The sequence below is a fragment of the Chrysochloris asiatica genome, unplaced genomic scaffold, assembly GCF_000296735.1.
Source record: "Chrysochloris asiatica unplaced genomic scaffold, ChrAsi1.0 scaffold00034, whole genome shotgun sequence".
Lineage (NCBI taxonomy): Eukaryota > Metazoa > Chordata > Mammalia > Afrosoricida > Chrysochloridae > Chrysochloris > Chrysochloris asiatica.
The window spans coordinates 14,181,997-14,198,541 of record NW_006408552.1 but is presented as its reverse complement, the minus strand read 5'-3'; the positions used below and the strand labels follow the sequence as shown (position 1 = coordinate 14,198,541).

At 45.2% G+C, this 16,545-nt stretch overlaps 1 protein-coding gene across 1 annotated transcript in view; it reads left to right on the top strand.

The window, feature by feature from the left end:
* The first annotated feature begins 4,577 nt into the window (after positions 1 to 4,577).
* Positions 4,578 to 16,545, top strand: part of DAGLB (diacylglycerol lipase, beta) — a 49,527-nt gene continuing 37,559 nt past the window's right edge. Inside the window, exons 1-2 of the mRNA XM_006859861.1 lie at positions 4,578 to 4,672; positions 11,896 to 12,047. Coding sequence (XP_006859923.1) covers positions 4,578 to 4,672; positions 11,896 to 12,047 — 247 coding nt within the window. The remainder of the gene's footprint in view (positions 4,673 to 11,895; positions 12,048 to 16,545) is intronic.

Genomic DNA, 16,545 nt, shown 5'->3' with positions numbered 1-16,545 from the left:
GAGAACACCAACTTAAACTTGCCCACTAAGTGATCATAGACCCCGTACGTTCCCTGCCCAGTTCATTCACAGTGTGCTCTGTTTCCTTAAAGTCTGCGGTGGAGGGCGGGGCAGGAGAACCAGGAGACAAGAAGGGAAGTTTGCAGGTGGAAAGACCTTATGAGAGAAGAGGTAGTCCAGCCTTTTCAAAAGCAGAGCTGTCCATGGGCCGGCAACGTCTGGCGCATGGGGTCCCCAGCTGATCTCCCTCCCTCCCTGCCTTCCTCGGAGGGCGGCTGTTTATGCTGGACGTGTGGCCAGAGACGGGTAAGGATCACGTGGAACCTCGGCTACTTAAGACAGAGACATTCATTGCCATGCTGCAATGAGTTTCAATGACTGGTAAGACTGAGGAATTCGCACTGACCGCCTAAGACAGGCAGCGTCCCTTAAACAAACAATAAATAAGGAGGATTCGGATGCAGACCGTGCAGACCCGGTCAGGAGGCCAAGCCCCTGTGGGCCCAAGCGTTGTTGACCGTCCAAACCATAGGCTCTGAGGATCAGACTTTAGTTAGAACCTAGTTGACATAGCAAACTGTCCCTCATCTGATTATTCAGTAATGCTTGTTAGTAATCTCATACATGAGCCCTGGATATCCACAGACAAATGTAAAAACCTTCCCTAAAAGCCGAGACTGTAAATTCCAAAAAGGCAAGTCTCCCCCCACATCCAAAAAAAAAAAGCTAAAGAGGATAGAGAGAAACACTGTTAACTGATGATATATGGAGGGGATAATAATCAATGTAATGAAACAAGCTATATGAATGGTTGAATGTGAAGCTGATGGTGTGCCCTGTAAACTTTCACTCAATCCAAAATAAAAACATTTAATTAAAAAAAAAAAAATGGCCAATGCCAGTCCATTTTGACTCAAAAAAAAAGCAGAGCTGTCCACATCGTTGAGTTAATTTCCAACTCAGAGTGTCCATAGAACTGCCCCATAACATTTTCAAGGCTGCTATCTTTACAGCCTTAACTGCCACATTTTTCTCCAGTGGAGCGGCTGATGAGTTCGAACCACCAAGCTTTCAGTTAGCAGTCAAGCACTTGTAAGAACTCTTACGATTTAGGGGAACTGGAAGTCTAACAGACAGGCTTTGGGGTCAGACTTGCATTAAGAGTTTGTTTTTGGTTTTCTTTATTGTGATTTGGGTGGAAATATACAGAGCTTATTGGTTTTCCATTCAACAATTCATCCACATTTTGATTCGTGACACTGATCACAATCTCCACAATGTAGCAGCCCTCTTCCCACTTCCTCCCTGAGCTTCCTATTTCCATTTGTCCTTTCTTATCCCTTCCTGCTTTCTGAGCTTTCTCCCTAAGCCAGTGCTAACATTTGGACCTTGTAGGGTTGGTTGGTCTAGACGCATTTTTTATTTTGTTAATTGCTTATTTACCAAAAGGAACTCTTTCTTAGCTTACCGATCCATATTTCATAGTTCAGAGGCTTAGGTCAGTGACAATTTCCTTGGAACTCAATCCAAAGAAATTCTATTCCCAAATCCCTCTGCACTCTTGAGATACCAGTTTTCCTCATCTCAAAGTCTTTCATGAAATCATTTCTGTAGAAGTCTGTACATGCCTACTTTCTTGGTTCAGCTTCTAGAAAATTCCTGAGAGCTGTGAATCCCAGGGACAGATGTATCCTTGAACAATCTGAATTCACAGACACTTGGCCTGAAGGCCATACATCTAAGGTTTTTCCTAAACAGTGCAAGACAAGGTGGTTCTCCCTCAACACCCACGTCCTTCCAACTGGTCTTGCATCAGAGTCTTAGCTCCTCATACTTGTAGCTCTGTGATCTTGGACTAAGCAGGAACATGGTCCCCCCTCAGTTATGTGGGGCCACTCGGCTTACTCAGAATTTCCAGGAAGACTAACTGAGCAACACTGAGAAACCTCAGCAGAGAACTCCCAATCCCTTCGATAAGCAACTTGGCAAGCCCTTGGCCAAGAACCGGTTTTAGCAAGTGCCCTTCTGACTCATAACTAGTTTTGCCAGAAGGTTAAAAATCCTTCTAATGACAAGAATTTAAAACAAACTAGTCAGCTCCAACTCACGGTGACCAACAGAAGTGTGCTCCATAGTTTTCAATGGCTAGCTTTTTGGAAGTAGATTGCCAAACCTTCCTAGGTGCCTTCGAGTGGACTTGAACCTTCAATCTTTAGGTTTGCACTTGAGTATAACAGTTTGCACTACCTAGGACCTCCAATGAGAGCAATGTTGTCAAACCCAAAGCCCACGGTCTATTCATAGCGACCCTGTAGGACAGAGTCCTGGTGTGGTGCTGTAGGATAAGCACTGGACTGAAAGGTCAGTTTGAACTGCAAGGTCCATGATTCAAGCTCACCAGCAGCTCCTCGGAAACCCTACGTAGGGTCGCTACGAATCAGAATGGACTCAACAGCACTTAACAACAAGAACAGAGTAGAACTTTCCCATTGGGACTCCAAGGTTATCATCTTCAAAGCAGCAAAGTGCTGCATCTTTTCCCCCTGTTGTTTTCAGGTGCCATGGAGTTAGTACCAACTCAGAGTGACGTATGTACAACAGAATGAAACACTGCCCAGTTCTCAGAATCATTGCCATGCTTCAGCCCATTGCTGCTGTCACTGTGCCAATCCATCTCTTTGGGGGCAGTCCAACAGTTGAGTCCTAAATACCTTTCAAAATCACCCACCTGAGAGCTGATGAGCTCCGTGCTGTACTTTCTGTGTGCTTTCCCCCTCTAGTGGCTGAATGTTGCACCTGGCCTCCAAAGTGTGGAATTTTGCAGGTGTGTGTCTCCTCCAGCTTTTAAACATTTCACTCTTATCCCTGCAGTATAAAAGCACGTTGAAGCTCAATACAGCACGAATCCTCTTGAACAATGACAAAGAACACTTCTTTTGACTGGAATGTGATACTCCTGACCTCTGTTCTAGTTTCCATTTGAGAGCTTGAAAGATGAGTTTTTAGGCAAACACCTCAGTACACTTGAGTGTCTGTCACCAAAACAGTTAACAACACACCCGTCAGATTTTATTACCTGACATTGTATCAAACTCTGGTATTAACTATTCCCACCACTGTCTCTTCTTTTCCTATTCCTTTCCCTTCCCCACTACTTTACGTCTATGTTTCATTTTGTTCTCGACTGTACACATGGACTGCCAAACAAATCTGTGTTGGAAGAAGTACAGTCAGAATGCTCCTTAGAAAGCCAGTATGGCAAGACTTCGTCTCTCCTACTTCAGACATACTATCAAGAGAGACCAGTCCCTGGAGAAGAACATCATGCTTGGTAAAGTGGAGGGTGAGCAGAAAAGAGGAAGACCCCACCAACAAGATGGGATTGACACCACAGCAGCAGCAGGCACGGGCTCAAGCTTAACTACAATCATGAGGCTGGCGCAGGGTCGCTAAGAGTCAAAACGGACTCAATGGCACCTAATGACAACAACGAGCATAGCAGTGCAACAGGTAATTAATTAATCCCATTAGGGATTCGAACTCACCCAGCCACTTCAAAGGTCGGTGATGTGCTTGGGTGAAGATTATAGCCTAGAAAACTCTATGTGGCAGTTCTATTGTCACATTAGCTCATCCAGAGTTGGAAATCAACTTGACAGCGCCCAACAACCACATGTACATAAGACTAGTTCCTGGGTAGCACAGTTTAAGTGTTAGGCTACTGAAAGGTTTACACTTCAAGCCACCAAGAGGTGCTTCAGATGACAAGATTTTCCAAGTCTGAAATTCTTTCAGCGATCTTTTGCAGGCTATAAAAATTAGGTTATTTAAGGTAAAGTGATCAGGGAAGGAGAATGGGCTTGATTTCAGCGGGGAGAAAAGAGGCATCAAGCAGCGAGGTGGAGGCAGCCGTGGAGAGGCAGGGAAGCACGCATTCATAAACTTTTGGATGTATTTTCCAGGGAAAAGACCTTGTCGAGGGGTCAGGTTCTATGCGTGCACGATCCAGAGTATAGGTTGGTCGGCGGTTCAACCAGGTCACCTAGGCGGGGGGGCATACGTTGTGGGGGGCTTGGGGAGGTAGTGTTATGAGGCAACCCTCTGTCCCGTCCAATCTGCATGCTCGAGTCTCAAAACCAAGGAAGCTCGGTGTTCGCGCCTAGTGCAACGGGGTGCGAAACCTTAGAGACCTGCGCACGAAAACCATACACGGGCCTCGAAAATCCTTAGTTACAAAGTGGAAACATGAACCGAACAAACTTCCTAGATATGCACAACTGCGAAATAACCAGGACGTCAGCGAGCCTGCGCAGGCGCAGAGTGCTCCAATAGAAGGGCGGCTGCGTAGGGCGCAGTGTGCGTGCGTCCGCCTCTACCTGGGCGTGAGTTGCGCAGGCTCACTCTTCTTCAAAATGAGCATGCGCCGGACACCCCCCCACGCGTTCACGCACACAACACCTACTTGTGCGCATGTGCGGAGTCGCGGTCAGTTTGGCGGTGGAGTCCATAGAGCGCTCGGCTCTGGTAGCTTGAGGCGCGCGGCGGCTCGCCCGAGGCTGCGCGGCTGGGCCTTAGCCATGCCAGGGTTGGTGCTCTTTGGCCGGCGTTGGGCCATTGCCAGTGATGACCTGGTCTTCCCAGGATTCTTCGAACTGTTCCTACGAGTTGTGTGGTAAGGGCGGGCTGAGGAGGGCGTAGGGGGCGAGCGGCGGCTGACCCTAGTGACTATGGACACAGCCTCCCGAGCTCTGTCCATGCTAACTCTTAGCTTGTCCTCACGACCACACGAAGTAGTTCCCACCCCCATTTCACAGATGGGAAACCGAGGCCCTTTAGCGGGTGGGCCGCCGCGCTGCAGGGCACGGTCACCCCTCCGTGTGACCTGGGGGCCTTAAGGACATCATTGCCAACCAGAGTGAAGCCCTCAGGCTTACAGTACACTTTGCCTTTGAGCCTGTGGATTCCCTCTCAGAGTAGCTCCCTTTGGGATCCCTAAGAAGTGGCATTTGGAACATAAAGTCTGTTCCCACAGAATCTAAAAGTCTGTTCTGTATATTTCCCCTATTGATTAGGATTCTTGTATAGAATCTGATCAAAAATTTCAGTAACGATAGAGTTTCAACAACAAAATAAAAATAAAAACATTTAAAAAGGAACCTTTTAAAAATAAAGTTATATATATATTTTTGCATGGTGCCACCTGGCTACCATTATTGAACATGTTTTTAGTTTTCTTTTTTGAAAAATTTTGTTGTTGTTGAGAATATACCATTAATGAATATCTTCATCATAGATTCTAGGGATGAATTCTGATCAAAAAGGGGAATTTGCTGAACAGAATTTTAAATTCTCATGGACTCTAGATTTTCTAGTCTCCATCTTTTTTGCTGTTGTGAACAGAGCTGCTTTCAACATTGGTGTGCCATGTATCTCCTCGTGTTCTGGCTTGTATTTCTTGTGGATGTATACCAAGTAGAGGAATTGCTGGATCATAAGGTATTTCTATTTCTAACTTTCTGAGGAAGGACCATACTGTTTTCCAGAGTGGTTGGACCAGAGTTCTGAAACTTTAAACCTTAAACTAAAAATATCCTCTAAAATCTTCTTTAAACCAAGCAATAGTGTAGTGGGGTGCGTTTTTTTTTTTTTTTTTTAATGGCTTGCCTCACCATGTAACTACTACCAAATGATTGTGTGGGACTAAGGGTTGAGTTGCTTGTGGTCCACCAAGAGGATTGGATAACTTGCTAATAATGCAAATAAGGTACATGACACCGTTGTGGGACATGTTATTGTTGTTGTGCCAAGTGCTATCGAGTCCGTTCTGGCTCATAGTGACCCTGCATAGGATTTCCAATGTGTGGCTGGGGGTTGAAATGCCATTCTTGTTCAGTGTTAATCATACAGGATTTACAAGCCACATCAGGACTCTGCAAATAAGATGTATGGGACCTTAATGAGGGGATTGCCCAGTTTTGTCATTCAGCTATCCAAATGTGCCATCCCAGAGATGGGCAGGGATTTTATTAGCACTGATAAGGGAAGCTGTGAGTGGAGCTCATCCTTTGGACGGAGGGGCCTTATATTTAGAAGCTTGGGAGCCAGGAAACAGATGGTGCAAGATGGTGAGAACTGGAGGCAGAGAAACAGTGGAGACTGCTAACAGAACCAGGAGGTTGACCTGAGATGGCTCAGTGGGCTACTCAGCCCAAAGAGCAAGGTGGTTAAAGCACGTGTGCCAACCCATAGAGCAAGAGATGAGCACCTTCAGGCAGGAGGTATGCTGGCAGAGTGCCACCAGGCACTTGGCAGAGCTACGCTCACCAACTCATGGGGTACAAGAGCTGAGTGCCTTTGGGCTGAGGTTTACTGGCAGAGTGGACTGGCAAAGTTAAAGAGCTTTGTAAGAATTCCCCAGCCAGGCAAAGGTCAGGCAAGCCCAAGAAGCTCAAGGGGCAGAGGGCCAAGAGGCCACGTGCCAGGGAGAGACTGCCTGTAGGCATGGCTGAGAAGATGTTCTGACCAAAGACCTGTAACCTGAGTTGTTCCTCTTACTTCCCAAGTGTTGTATTGTTAATGTTGTATTGTTAGGTGTTGTGGAGTCTGTTCTGACTCACAGTGACCCCACGTACAACAGAACCAAACGCAGCCCGGTCCCGCGCCCACCTCACAATTGCTGCTATGCTTGGGCCCAGTCATTGCTGCTACTGTACAGTCTGTCTCGTTGGGGTGGGGGGGTCTCCCTGTTTTTCGCTGACCCTTCACTTTACCAAGTATGATGTTCTTCTCTAGGGACTGGTCTCTCCTGATAATGTGTCTGAAGCTGTTGTTGTTGTTAAGTGCCTTCTAATCTGTTGCGACTCATAGGGACCCTATATTGGGCTTCCAAGGAGCAGCTGATGAGCTTGAACCGCCGGCCTTGCAGTTCAAACTGACCTTGAAGTCAGTCCAGCTCATTAACCCACAGCACCACACCAGGACTCCATGTCTGAAGTATGAGAGATGAAGTCTTGCCATATTGACTTCTGCAGAGCATTCTGCCTTTACTTCTTCCTACACAGATTTATTTGTTCTTTTGGTAGTCCATGATGGTACCTTTAATATTCTCCCTAATAAACCCCATAATTGTGAGTATGACCTGTGGGTTGTGTGTGGCCACTACAGTGAATTATCTAAGCCAGCAGAGGAGTACCAAGTGCTGTGGGAGGAACGGCTGTGTCAGAATTAGTAAATAGATTGGTGAGAGGAAGGCGATGTAACCTCTAACTCATCGGACTCAGCCTTGCGCTGTTGATTTGGATTCCTCCTCCTCCTTGTGAAGTTAGAGGATATGAGATGCTTACACCACAGGCCATTTTTATAAATCGTTTACCCAAATTCTTAACGAATGTTTGGCTTGAGTGTCATGTTCATTTAACGAACTGTTTATATGGGATCAGATTAACAACAACCACTTGAATTGAAAGGTCAGACATGCGGCAGTGAGTTGATGTGAATGGGGGGAGAGGGGGGAACAACTCAGAAAAAGAGCGAGTGAATGTTGGTACAACTCGAAGAATGGAATCATTGTCACTGATTGTATGTCAAAATCAGTGACTGGGTGTACTGCTGTGTATATTGTCAGGAATCATTTTAAAAAGTAGAAGCTTCAGCGTGGAGAAAGGTAGAATCTCCACTGAGTAGTATCCAATCTGTCTAGGCAGGACTGACTAAAGGAAATGCGGATAGGTCTCTTGTGATGCAAGGGTGAATAATTGTTACCAGGATTGATTGTGAAGGTTGTAAATATAAAAGTGGGCATTTTGTGGTAAGGAGGGGAGTGATTGACTTTATAGGTAGAGAACGGAGGTCCCTGGACCCATGGAGGGAGAAGAGTGGAGAGCGGAACCCTACCCAGAGAGGCAGTGATCCCTGAGATGGAGGCAGAGGACTCAGGACCCAGGGAGGAAGAGGGGCTATGTGCTGATGACCTGAGGGGGGTTGGGGGGAGCAGGCTTACAGGATGCACCCTTTCATTAATTGGTGATGCGTGGAGGGAATTATAACCATGGCAATGAAACAATATACGACAAGATGAATGTAATACTAATATTCTCCCATGTAAACTGTCACATAATTCACAATAAAACTTAAAAAAAAAAAAAGTAGAAGCTTCAGGGGACAGGATGATAAAAACGTGAAAGGTTATGAGCAAGTCTCGGGACCAGGCTCCTCCTGAGACTATTGGCCCATTAGTGTTTCTAAACCCAAAGTCTCGTGTGAGGGGGCTTTAGAAAGTTCATGGGAAAATGGAATGTAAAGACAATGGAAATTTTTTTCACGAATTTCTGAAGCTCCCCTCATATTACAAAACTGACCCCAAAATGCATAAAACCTTATCGAGTCCAATTCCACCTCTGGGCTTGAATTCTTGCCTGGATTCTTGCCAGGCAGTGCTCTGTCCTCTTCTCAGGTGTCCCTGCTGAAGGTGGGTCAACTTGCAGCCACAGTTCTGGTCCTTTGAAGTTGACCAGCGTCCACCATGGAGCATCATAGCTTGCTTCCTGTCCTCTCAAGTTTATAGGACACTCACCAGATTATGAGTGCTTGTTAGTTTTTTGTTTCTCCAAAGAGATCAAACTTCTCTCATTAATAATTTAGCAAGCCTGCTAAATTTTGGTGATAAATGGAGAAAAGATTGAAGTTATCACAGATTTCATTTTACTTGGATCCACAGTCAGTACTCATGGCAGCAGTTTGAGGACTAAGGTGCATCTGACCCAAGCCACAGGGTTTTCACTAGCCTCAAATACATGTGAAAGTTGGATAATGAATAAGGAAGACCAGAGAAGAATCAGTGCATTTGAATTATGGTGTTGGTGAAGAATATTGAAAGTACCATGGACTGCCAGGAGAAGGAAGGTTGGTAAAGTGGAGGTGGTGATAGTGTGCCGTGGAGTCGGTTCCGACTCATAGTGACCCTGCATAGGGTTCCTGAGGCCATAAATCTTTACAGGAACAGACAGCCTCATCTTTCTCCCGCGGAATGGCTGGTCATTTCGACCGTGAAATTAGCAGCCCGACTTATAACCACTATGCTCCCAGAGCTCCATGGTAAAGTAGAGGGTCAACAAAAAACAGGAAGACCCCCAGCAATATTGATTGACATAATGGCAGCAACAGTGGGCTCAAACATAACAACAGTAGTGAGGCTGGTACAGGACCAGGCAGTGTTTCCTTCTGTTATGTATCAGGTTGCTGGGAGTCAGAACTGAGTTGACTGCCCCTAACAATAACAACAACAACCTTGGTGGGTGGTTACCCAGTTGCAGTTTTCTAAACCATGGTAGGGCTGTTTTCCAGAGGCTTGTGTCATATTTGTTTGAATCAGGTTTTAAATGTCTCTTGTGCATTACAGCAGAGATGAGAGCATATTATGTAAGCATGGAATCTTTAGACTCATTAAAGACTGGGCTTACTGGCTTGATGGAGATTGATGGAAGCCTGTGATTATAATAGCCCTTACTCACCCTTCAAGCCTGGGACTGAATTGACCCTTTGTGGCTCAACTTTCAGCCAAATGATAGGCCCATAAGGTGAACATCAGGAAGGTACACACTCCTTGGAATCATCAAGCATGCAGGATCAAAGGACAGATTTCCCGAGGTATAGAGGAAACAGGGAGGAAGTGGAAAAAATGATGGTAACATGGTTGGGATTGCAATCAATGTCAACGAACAAAAAAATGTGAATGGATTGTTAAATGGAAACCAATTTGTTCCGGAAACTTTCACCCAAGTCACTTTAAAAAAACAACAGAGGCATACTCTTTAGTTGATTTAGGAAAGCTGTTGTGTTTTTCCTAATATTTTATTGTGTGTTCAGTGAAAGTTTACACAGCAAATTAGGTTCTCATTTGACACTTGCTACACAATTGTTTAGTGTCCTTAGTTACATTTTCCACAATTTGTCAACATTCTCTTCAATTCTGTCCCATTTCCATCCCAGCCTCTCATCTTCTCACCTTTATTTTGGAGTAATTGTTGACCGTTGGGTCTCATATGTTGTTGTTGTTCTTAGGTGCTATCGAGTGTACTGACTCATAGTTACCATATGCACAACAGAACGAAACACTGCCCGATCCCGGGCCAGCCTCACAGTTGTTACCACGCTTGAGCCCATTGATGTTGCCACTTTGCCAGTCCATCTCACTGGTCTCATGTAGCTGGCTTTTATTAACGAATCAGTTATCCTGCTTCCTCCCTCTGATTGTTGCTTCCATTTCATCTTCTTTTCCAATTCTTCTGAAGTAGATCTATTCTTGTAGAAGAAGGTATTTCAGAGAGAGCTTTATCTTGTTTTGGACAATACTGACAGCTTTTTAATTTCTTTCTTTTTTAATGTTTTATTGTGAATTGAGTTAAGGTTTACAAACAAGATCTTCAACTTTATATTCAACAAATCACAGAGTTTGTTTCATCTTGATGATTACAATCCCCTCCCGGCAACAGTAGTTACCTTACTTCCTCCCTGTACTTTCCCATTTATGTCTTATATTTCACAAATGAACAAAGGAAAAATATCTGATGCACACATACAAAACAAAAAATATATATTAATTTAAATGTCCAAAGGCCACATTCTGCAAGCCTGCAGCTGCTCTGTGTGTCCGTGCCACTGCCTCCGCCACTGTCGCTGCTGTCATCGCTTTTCTAGGTAGGGGTCTCATGCTTTACTCATGCTTTTCCTTCTTGATGGCTCTGGGATCATCTGTTCCTGAAATGAAAGCTTAACTGCATATTTTCTACAGTTGTTGTTGTTAAGTGCCGTCGCGTCGATTCTGACCCATAGTGACCCTGTATAGGATTTCCAAGGAGCAGCTGGTGCGCTTGAACCGCCGACCTTGCAGTTCAAATGGCTTTGCTGTCCGGCACATTAACCCACAGCACCATAATTACCGTTGTGAAAATCACAATTCATCCTGCTAACAATTACTCACAGTTGAATCATAAAATCTTATCACTGTCATCCCCCACTCCCTTTCACTAGATCCATCTGGAAAAGAGGAAAGCTATTCAGTGAGGATTCTATCTTACCCACCTCATTCTGAAACTAACCCGTGAAAGCTTGTAAGCCAGCCACTTCATGTCTTTATGTTGTTATTGTTAAGCACCGTCAAGTCTTAGCGACCCTGTATAGGGTTTCCAAGGAGTGACTGGTAAGTTTGAAATGCTAACCTTATGGTTCAAATCAATTTTGTAGTCCAGTGCTTTATCCCACAGCTCCACACTAGGACTCCTTTATAGCACCCATTTTTGATAGTCATTGTCTAAATTGCCTATCCCTATCTGGTAGCATAGTAGTTATGAGTTGGGCTGCTAACCTCAAGGTCAGCAGTTTAAAACTACCAGTTCCATGGAAGAAAGATGAGGCATTCTGCTCCCGTAAAGATTTATAACCTAGAAAACCCTGTGTGGGGTCGTTGTGAGTCGGAACTGACTCCATGGTGCACCACCACCACCACCATCAACCCAGTACACTGAGGAAACAAGCTTGTTCCTTGATAGGAAGACTCTCCATTCCAGTTGGAATTTTGAGCAGCTGCGTTCATAAGCAAAAGTCCAATTCATCAAATGGTAGCTTGTTCATCAAATGTGTACTTGTTCATAGTATCAAACATCTTTATCATCATCTGGTTTGGTTCTGGTCAGCTCAGCCCTAGCCAACCAAGCTAGGTCAAATGGGTATCAACTGAAAGTTTGGGAGTTCACGCACACCTCCTGGCACTTCAGACCAGCTGGCCTCTTTACTCTCAGCCCTGTCCCCCAGGGGCTAGGTCAGTGTTTTTTAATTTCTTGGTCTGGTGTCTTAAAGATTGACTCTGGGTTCTGTGTCTGATGCTGTCTTCTCTCGCAGGTGGATTGGCATCCTGGCGTTGTACCTCACGCACAGAGAGAAGTTGGACTGTGCCGGTGGAGCCCTGCTCAGCAGTTACCTGATCGTCCTCATTGTTCTCCTGGCGCTGGTTGTGTGTACTGTGTCCGCCATTGTGTGTGTCAGCATGAAAGGTACAAGGAGCCTTTTCCATTGTACACTTGCCTTCTTCATTGATGTGTGACTAACACTACAACCAATTTTAGATCATTTTCATCACCACAAAAAGAAATCCCATACGTATTAGCAATCACTCCCCTTTGCCTCCTGATTCCGCTAGCCCTGGGTAACTTCTAATCTGACTTTTGTCTCTATAGAGGGCTCTGTTATAGACTTGATATAAATGGAATCGTAAGTTATGAGCCTTTTAGTGTGGATTCTTAATTTATCATGTTTTCAAGGTTCCTCCATGTTGTGCCTGTATCTGCACTTCATCCCTTTTGGGGGTCTGAATAATGTTCCATTGTATGGATAGACCACACTTTGTTTATCCATCCATCAGCTGATGGGCACTGGGGTTATTTCCCATTTTTGATATGGTGAGTAATATTGTCAGGAACATTTGCATATGCCTTTTTATGAGGACATATGTTTTCATTTCTCTTGAGTATATACTTAGCAGTGGAATGAATTGTTGGGTCACACAGAGATTCTGTGTTTCCTTTTTTTTTTTAAGCATTTTATTTTGAATTGAGTGAAGGTTTACAGACAGGATCATCAGTTTTGCATACAACAAATCATGCACTTTGTTTCATTTCAATGATTGTATATGTTTACTGTTTTTGAGAAACTGCCACAGACTGCTTCCAATGCAGTTATACCATTTTACATTTCCACCAGTTAATATATAAGGGTTCTAGTTTTTCTTCATCATGTTAACCAGAGAAAAGACTTTTGTTTGTCAAGGCTTTCATTTTACTTGAATCTACAGTTAACGTGTATGGAAGCAGCAGTCTGGGCATATTGTATCAGGCAAATCTGCTGCAAAGTGTTAAAAAGCCAAGATGTCACTTTGAAGACTAAGGTGCACCTGACCCGAGCCATTGTATTTTCAGTCACCTCATAATGCATGTGAAAGTTGGACAGTGAATAAGGAAGACTGAAGAAGAATTGATGTCTTGAATTGTACTGTTGGGGAAGAATATTAAAAGTACCATGGATTACCAGGAAACAAACACATCACTGCTGCAAGAATGCTTCTGAGAAGCGAAGATGGTTAGGCATGTCATCAGAAGGGATCAGTCCCTGGAGAATGACATCATGCTTGGTGAAAAAGAGGAAGACCCTCAATGAGATGGATTGACATAGTGGCTGCAGCAATGGGCTCAAACATGGCAACAATTGTGAGGAGGGCGCAGGACCAGACAGTGTTTGGTTCTGTTGTCTACAGGGTTTCTGTGAGTCAGAACCTAGGCACTAGACTAACAATAACCGCTGCTCCACTGCCTCACATCCTTGTGATCTGACTGACTACAGCCATTCTCTTAGGTGTGAGTTGGGTCTCTCATTGTGGTTTGGGTTTGCATTTCCCCGGTGGTTAATCTTTTCACGTGTGTATAGGTCATTCATAGATCCTCTTGGGGGAGATGCCTAGTCAGATCCTTTGCCCAGTTTTAAATTGGGTTATTTGTCCTTTTGTTGTTATGTTGTAAGAATTACACCTCTCCTTTGTGATAGTTACATATTTTTTCTATGAGCATTGTGGATTTCCCCAGACAACCCATTACCTGAGAAGTTCTCTGAAGACACTAGAAATCTTCTGTCTTTGAATGCTCTGGTTTCTAGGAGGAACCAAGCCTTCTGAAGACTAGTAAGGAAATGCACAGTCAGTAAGCCTTTCTCAGTCACAGGCAGGGCTGGACAGCATGCCACAGGGCCTTGCTCCCAGACCACATACCACCCATGTGGGGCATTGTAGCTATAGTGTGATTTCACTGCCTGAGTCCAAGCAGGATTGTAAGAAGGAAGCATGCCTTGCCTATCAGACATGTTGTTGTTAAGTGCCGGTGAATCGGTTCCAACCCATAGCGACCCTGTACAGGGTTTCCAAAGAACAGCTGGTGAGCTTGAACCGCCGACCTTGAAGTTCAAATGGCTTTGTAGTCTGGTGCATTAACCCACAGCACCACACCAGGACTCCTATCAGATTATAGAGGATGATAAATCTGGGAAGAGGTTGTAGATAGATGGGGCGATAGGATCAAGATCCTGACCCTTCAGAATGATGGAGCGAAATGTAGAAATATGCTTGTTTATGGGGAGAAATGTCAGGGGGAAGAACGGTCTGGGGCTAAGTGTTTTCATGAGAAAAAGAGCATAGGGTTTGCGGGAGTAACCAAGAAATGTGATGTGTGGCCATTTATTATGGTAACATATTGGAGATAAGGCTCGACTGTATTTTAGTTTTGCTCTTGGTGGGTCTGGGTCCAAGAAGGAGTGCTGGTGGTAAAGTGGGTTAGAAGTTGGGCTGCTTGGTGCTGAAGGAAAGATGAGGCTGCCTGCTCTTGTAAACTTTTATAGCTTGGGAAACCCTCTTGGGCAGCTCTATTCTGTCCTATAGGGTCGCTGTGACTCATAATTTACTCGATGGCAGTGGATGGTATCCAAGAAGGCTCATTTCTGTGGTCTGTGTTGGTCCTGAGTGTCTAGATTGTCATTGTTGCTGAGGGAGAGGCAGCAATTCAGAGCTTCTCAATGAAGGCAGGAGTCCTCAGAGGGAAAGGATCCAGCTGGCGTCTTTGCAGACCTGGCATTAGCTACTTAATGTGTCCTGTATGTTGACCTCACCTTCTACTGAGACCACTGTAATGATGGACTCAGATGGAAGAAGTCAGTGTACATTTCTTTTTCCTGTAGGTGTTTTGTTGTTAGTGTTGTTCCAGAACTTTTGGGTGGTACCAGAATATAGTTACAGTTCTGGGATGGGTATCCATGTTGTACTAGTTCCTTCTCCTAGACTCGGACCATCTGCATCATCACACAGAGCCTGGGCAACATTTGCAGAACACGGGGCTGTTGTGGCTTGCTTCCACAACCTCTGCCTGCCCAGAGGACTTGGTTTTGTTCAGGACTCCCCTCCACCCTTCTCAGACTATACCAAGTATGTGTCGGAGAAACCGGTCCTGTGCCCGAGTCTAGGAACAATCTCCGTGTTCTGGAGGGCCAGGCAAATTCAGAGAGCGTTTGCTGGGAGGTTCTGGAAAAGTCTCTCCTTCCTCCTCTAGGAGAGATCTGGAAGCAGGGAGATTCTGGGCAGGGTGGCTGCTGCACCCCCTTGCAGAGCCCAAGCTGAGTCGTCCAGGTCCCAGAAAGTCAGAATCCCTGACACTCAGCAGCCTCCGGACTTGTGTCCTCCCAGCCAGTTGTTGTTAGGTGCCATCGAGTTGGTTCCAACTCATAGCAAGCCTGTGCACAACAGAACCAAACACTATCCAGTCCTGTGTCAGCTTCATAATTGTTATGTACTGCCAATCCATGTCCTCAGGTTTCTAACCAATTGGACTTTCTGTTAGTTGTGGCTAGAGATAATCTCAACTGAACCAAAAGCAATCTTTAATAAACATGCCAGCTTCATTGCCAGTTTGTTACAGATAATTAACTGCATGTACCTTTTAAAACACATTGTGAGAATACAATAAGGAATGTTTAAAGAAATTGATAAAGGCAAATGGGAATGGTGATTGTAACTCATGAGACAGTGGTAGCTCTGTTGCCTTAGGCTACAAGGGCTTCCCCAAGTAAACGGGGTCCAGGTATGGCACTGTAGGATATGCTCTGGACTACTAACCCTAGTGTCAGCGGCTCAAACCCACCAGCTGCTCTTTGGAAACCCTATTCAGGGTCGCTATGAGTCGGAACAGTCTCAACAGCAATTCACAACAAGAGAGATCAGTAGGAGTCACTTGGTGACACAAATAGTTAAGCATTCAGAGGAAGAGCTGGCAATCTGGTCTTATAAAGACGCTGAGCAGTACACACTCGGAACAGTACATTTGGCCACCACCTTTGAGTGGGTCACAACTGTTTGTTTCTTACTCAGATCAGAATGCTGCAGAGCAACAGATTTGGCTGCTGTGCAACACATATATGGTCCTTGTTTATGATGGTAATTTCTGAACCAGTTTGAGCTGGTTCAAAGCCCTGTTTGGAACCCATCAGCCCCTCCATGGGAGATAAGAGCAGCTCCCGTAAAAATGACAGCCTAGTGGACTGTTACTTACAAGAACAAACAAATCGCTTCCCTAGGAAACATCAAGGCAAGTGGCCAGGTCCTCTCAACGCAACCCCCTTCCAAGACTAAGGCTTAATGGAAATGCATGCTCTGATTGGTGTCCACATACATCACCGATGGGGGGAAGTGGGGTAAAAGCAGCAATGAAGCGGCAAGCTAAGCCCTACAATGTTCAGTGGACTTCTGTGTACCCAGTTGGGGACCTGGTTGGCAAGCAGTGTGAAGAGGCTTGGGAACTCTTGGGCCCAGAGTCAGTGGCGTGGCCTCGGAGGACTTGAGAGGAGAGTGGAGCTACCGGCTGGCGGGAAGAGAGGACATATGCACAGGAGCGCCCACACTTGCAGATGATACCCACGTGACCTGGACCAGATGACTGGATGATCGGAGCTCAACCAGGAGAG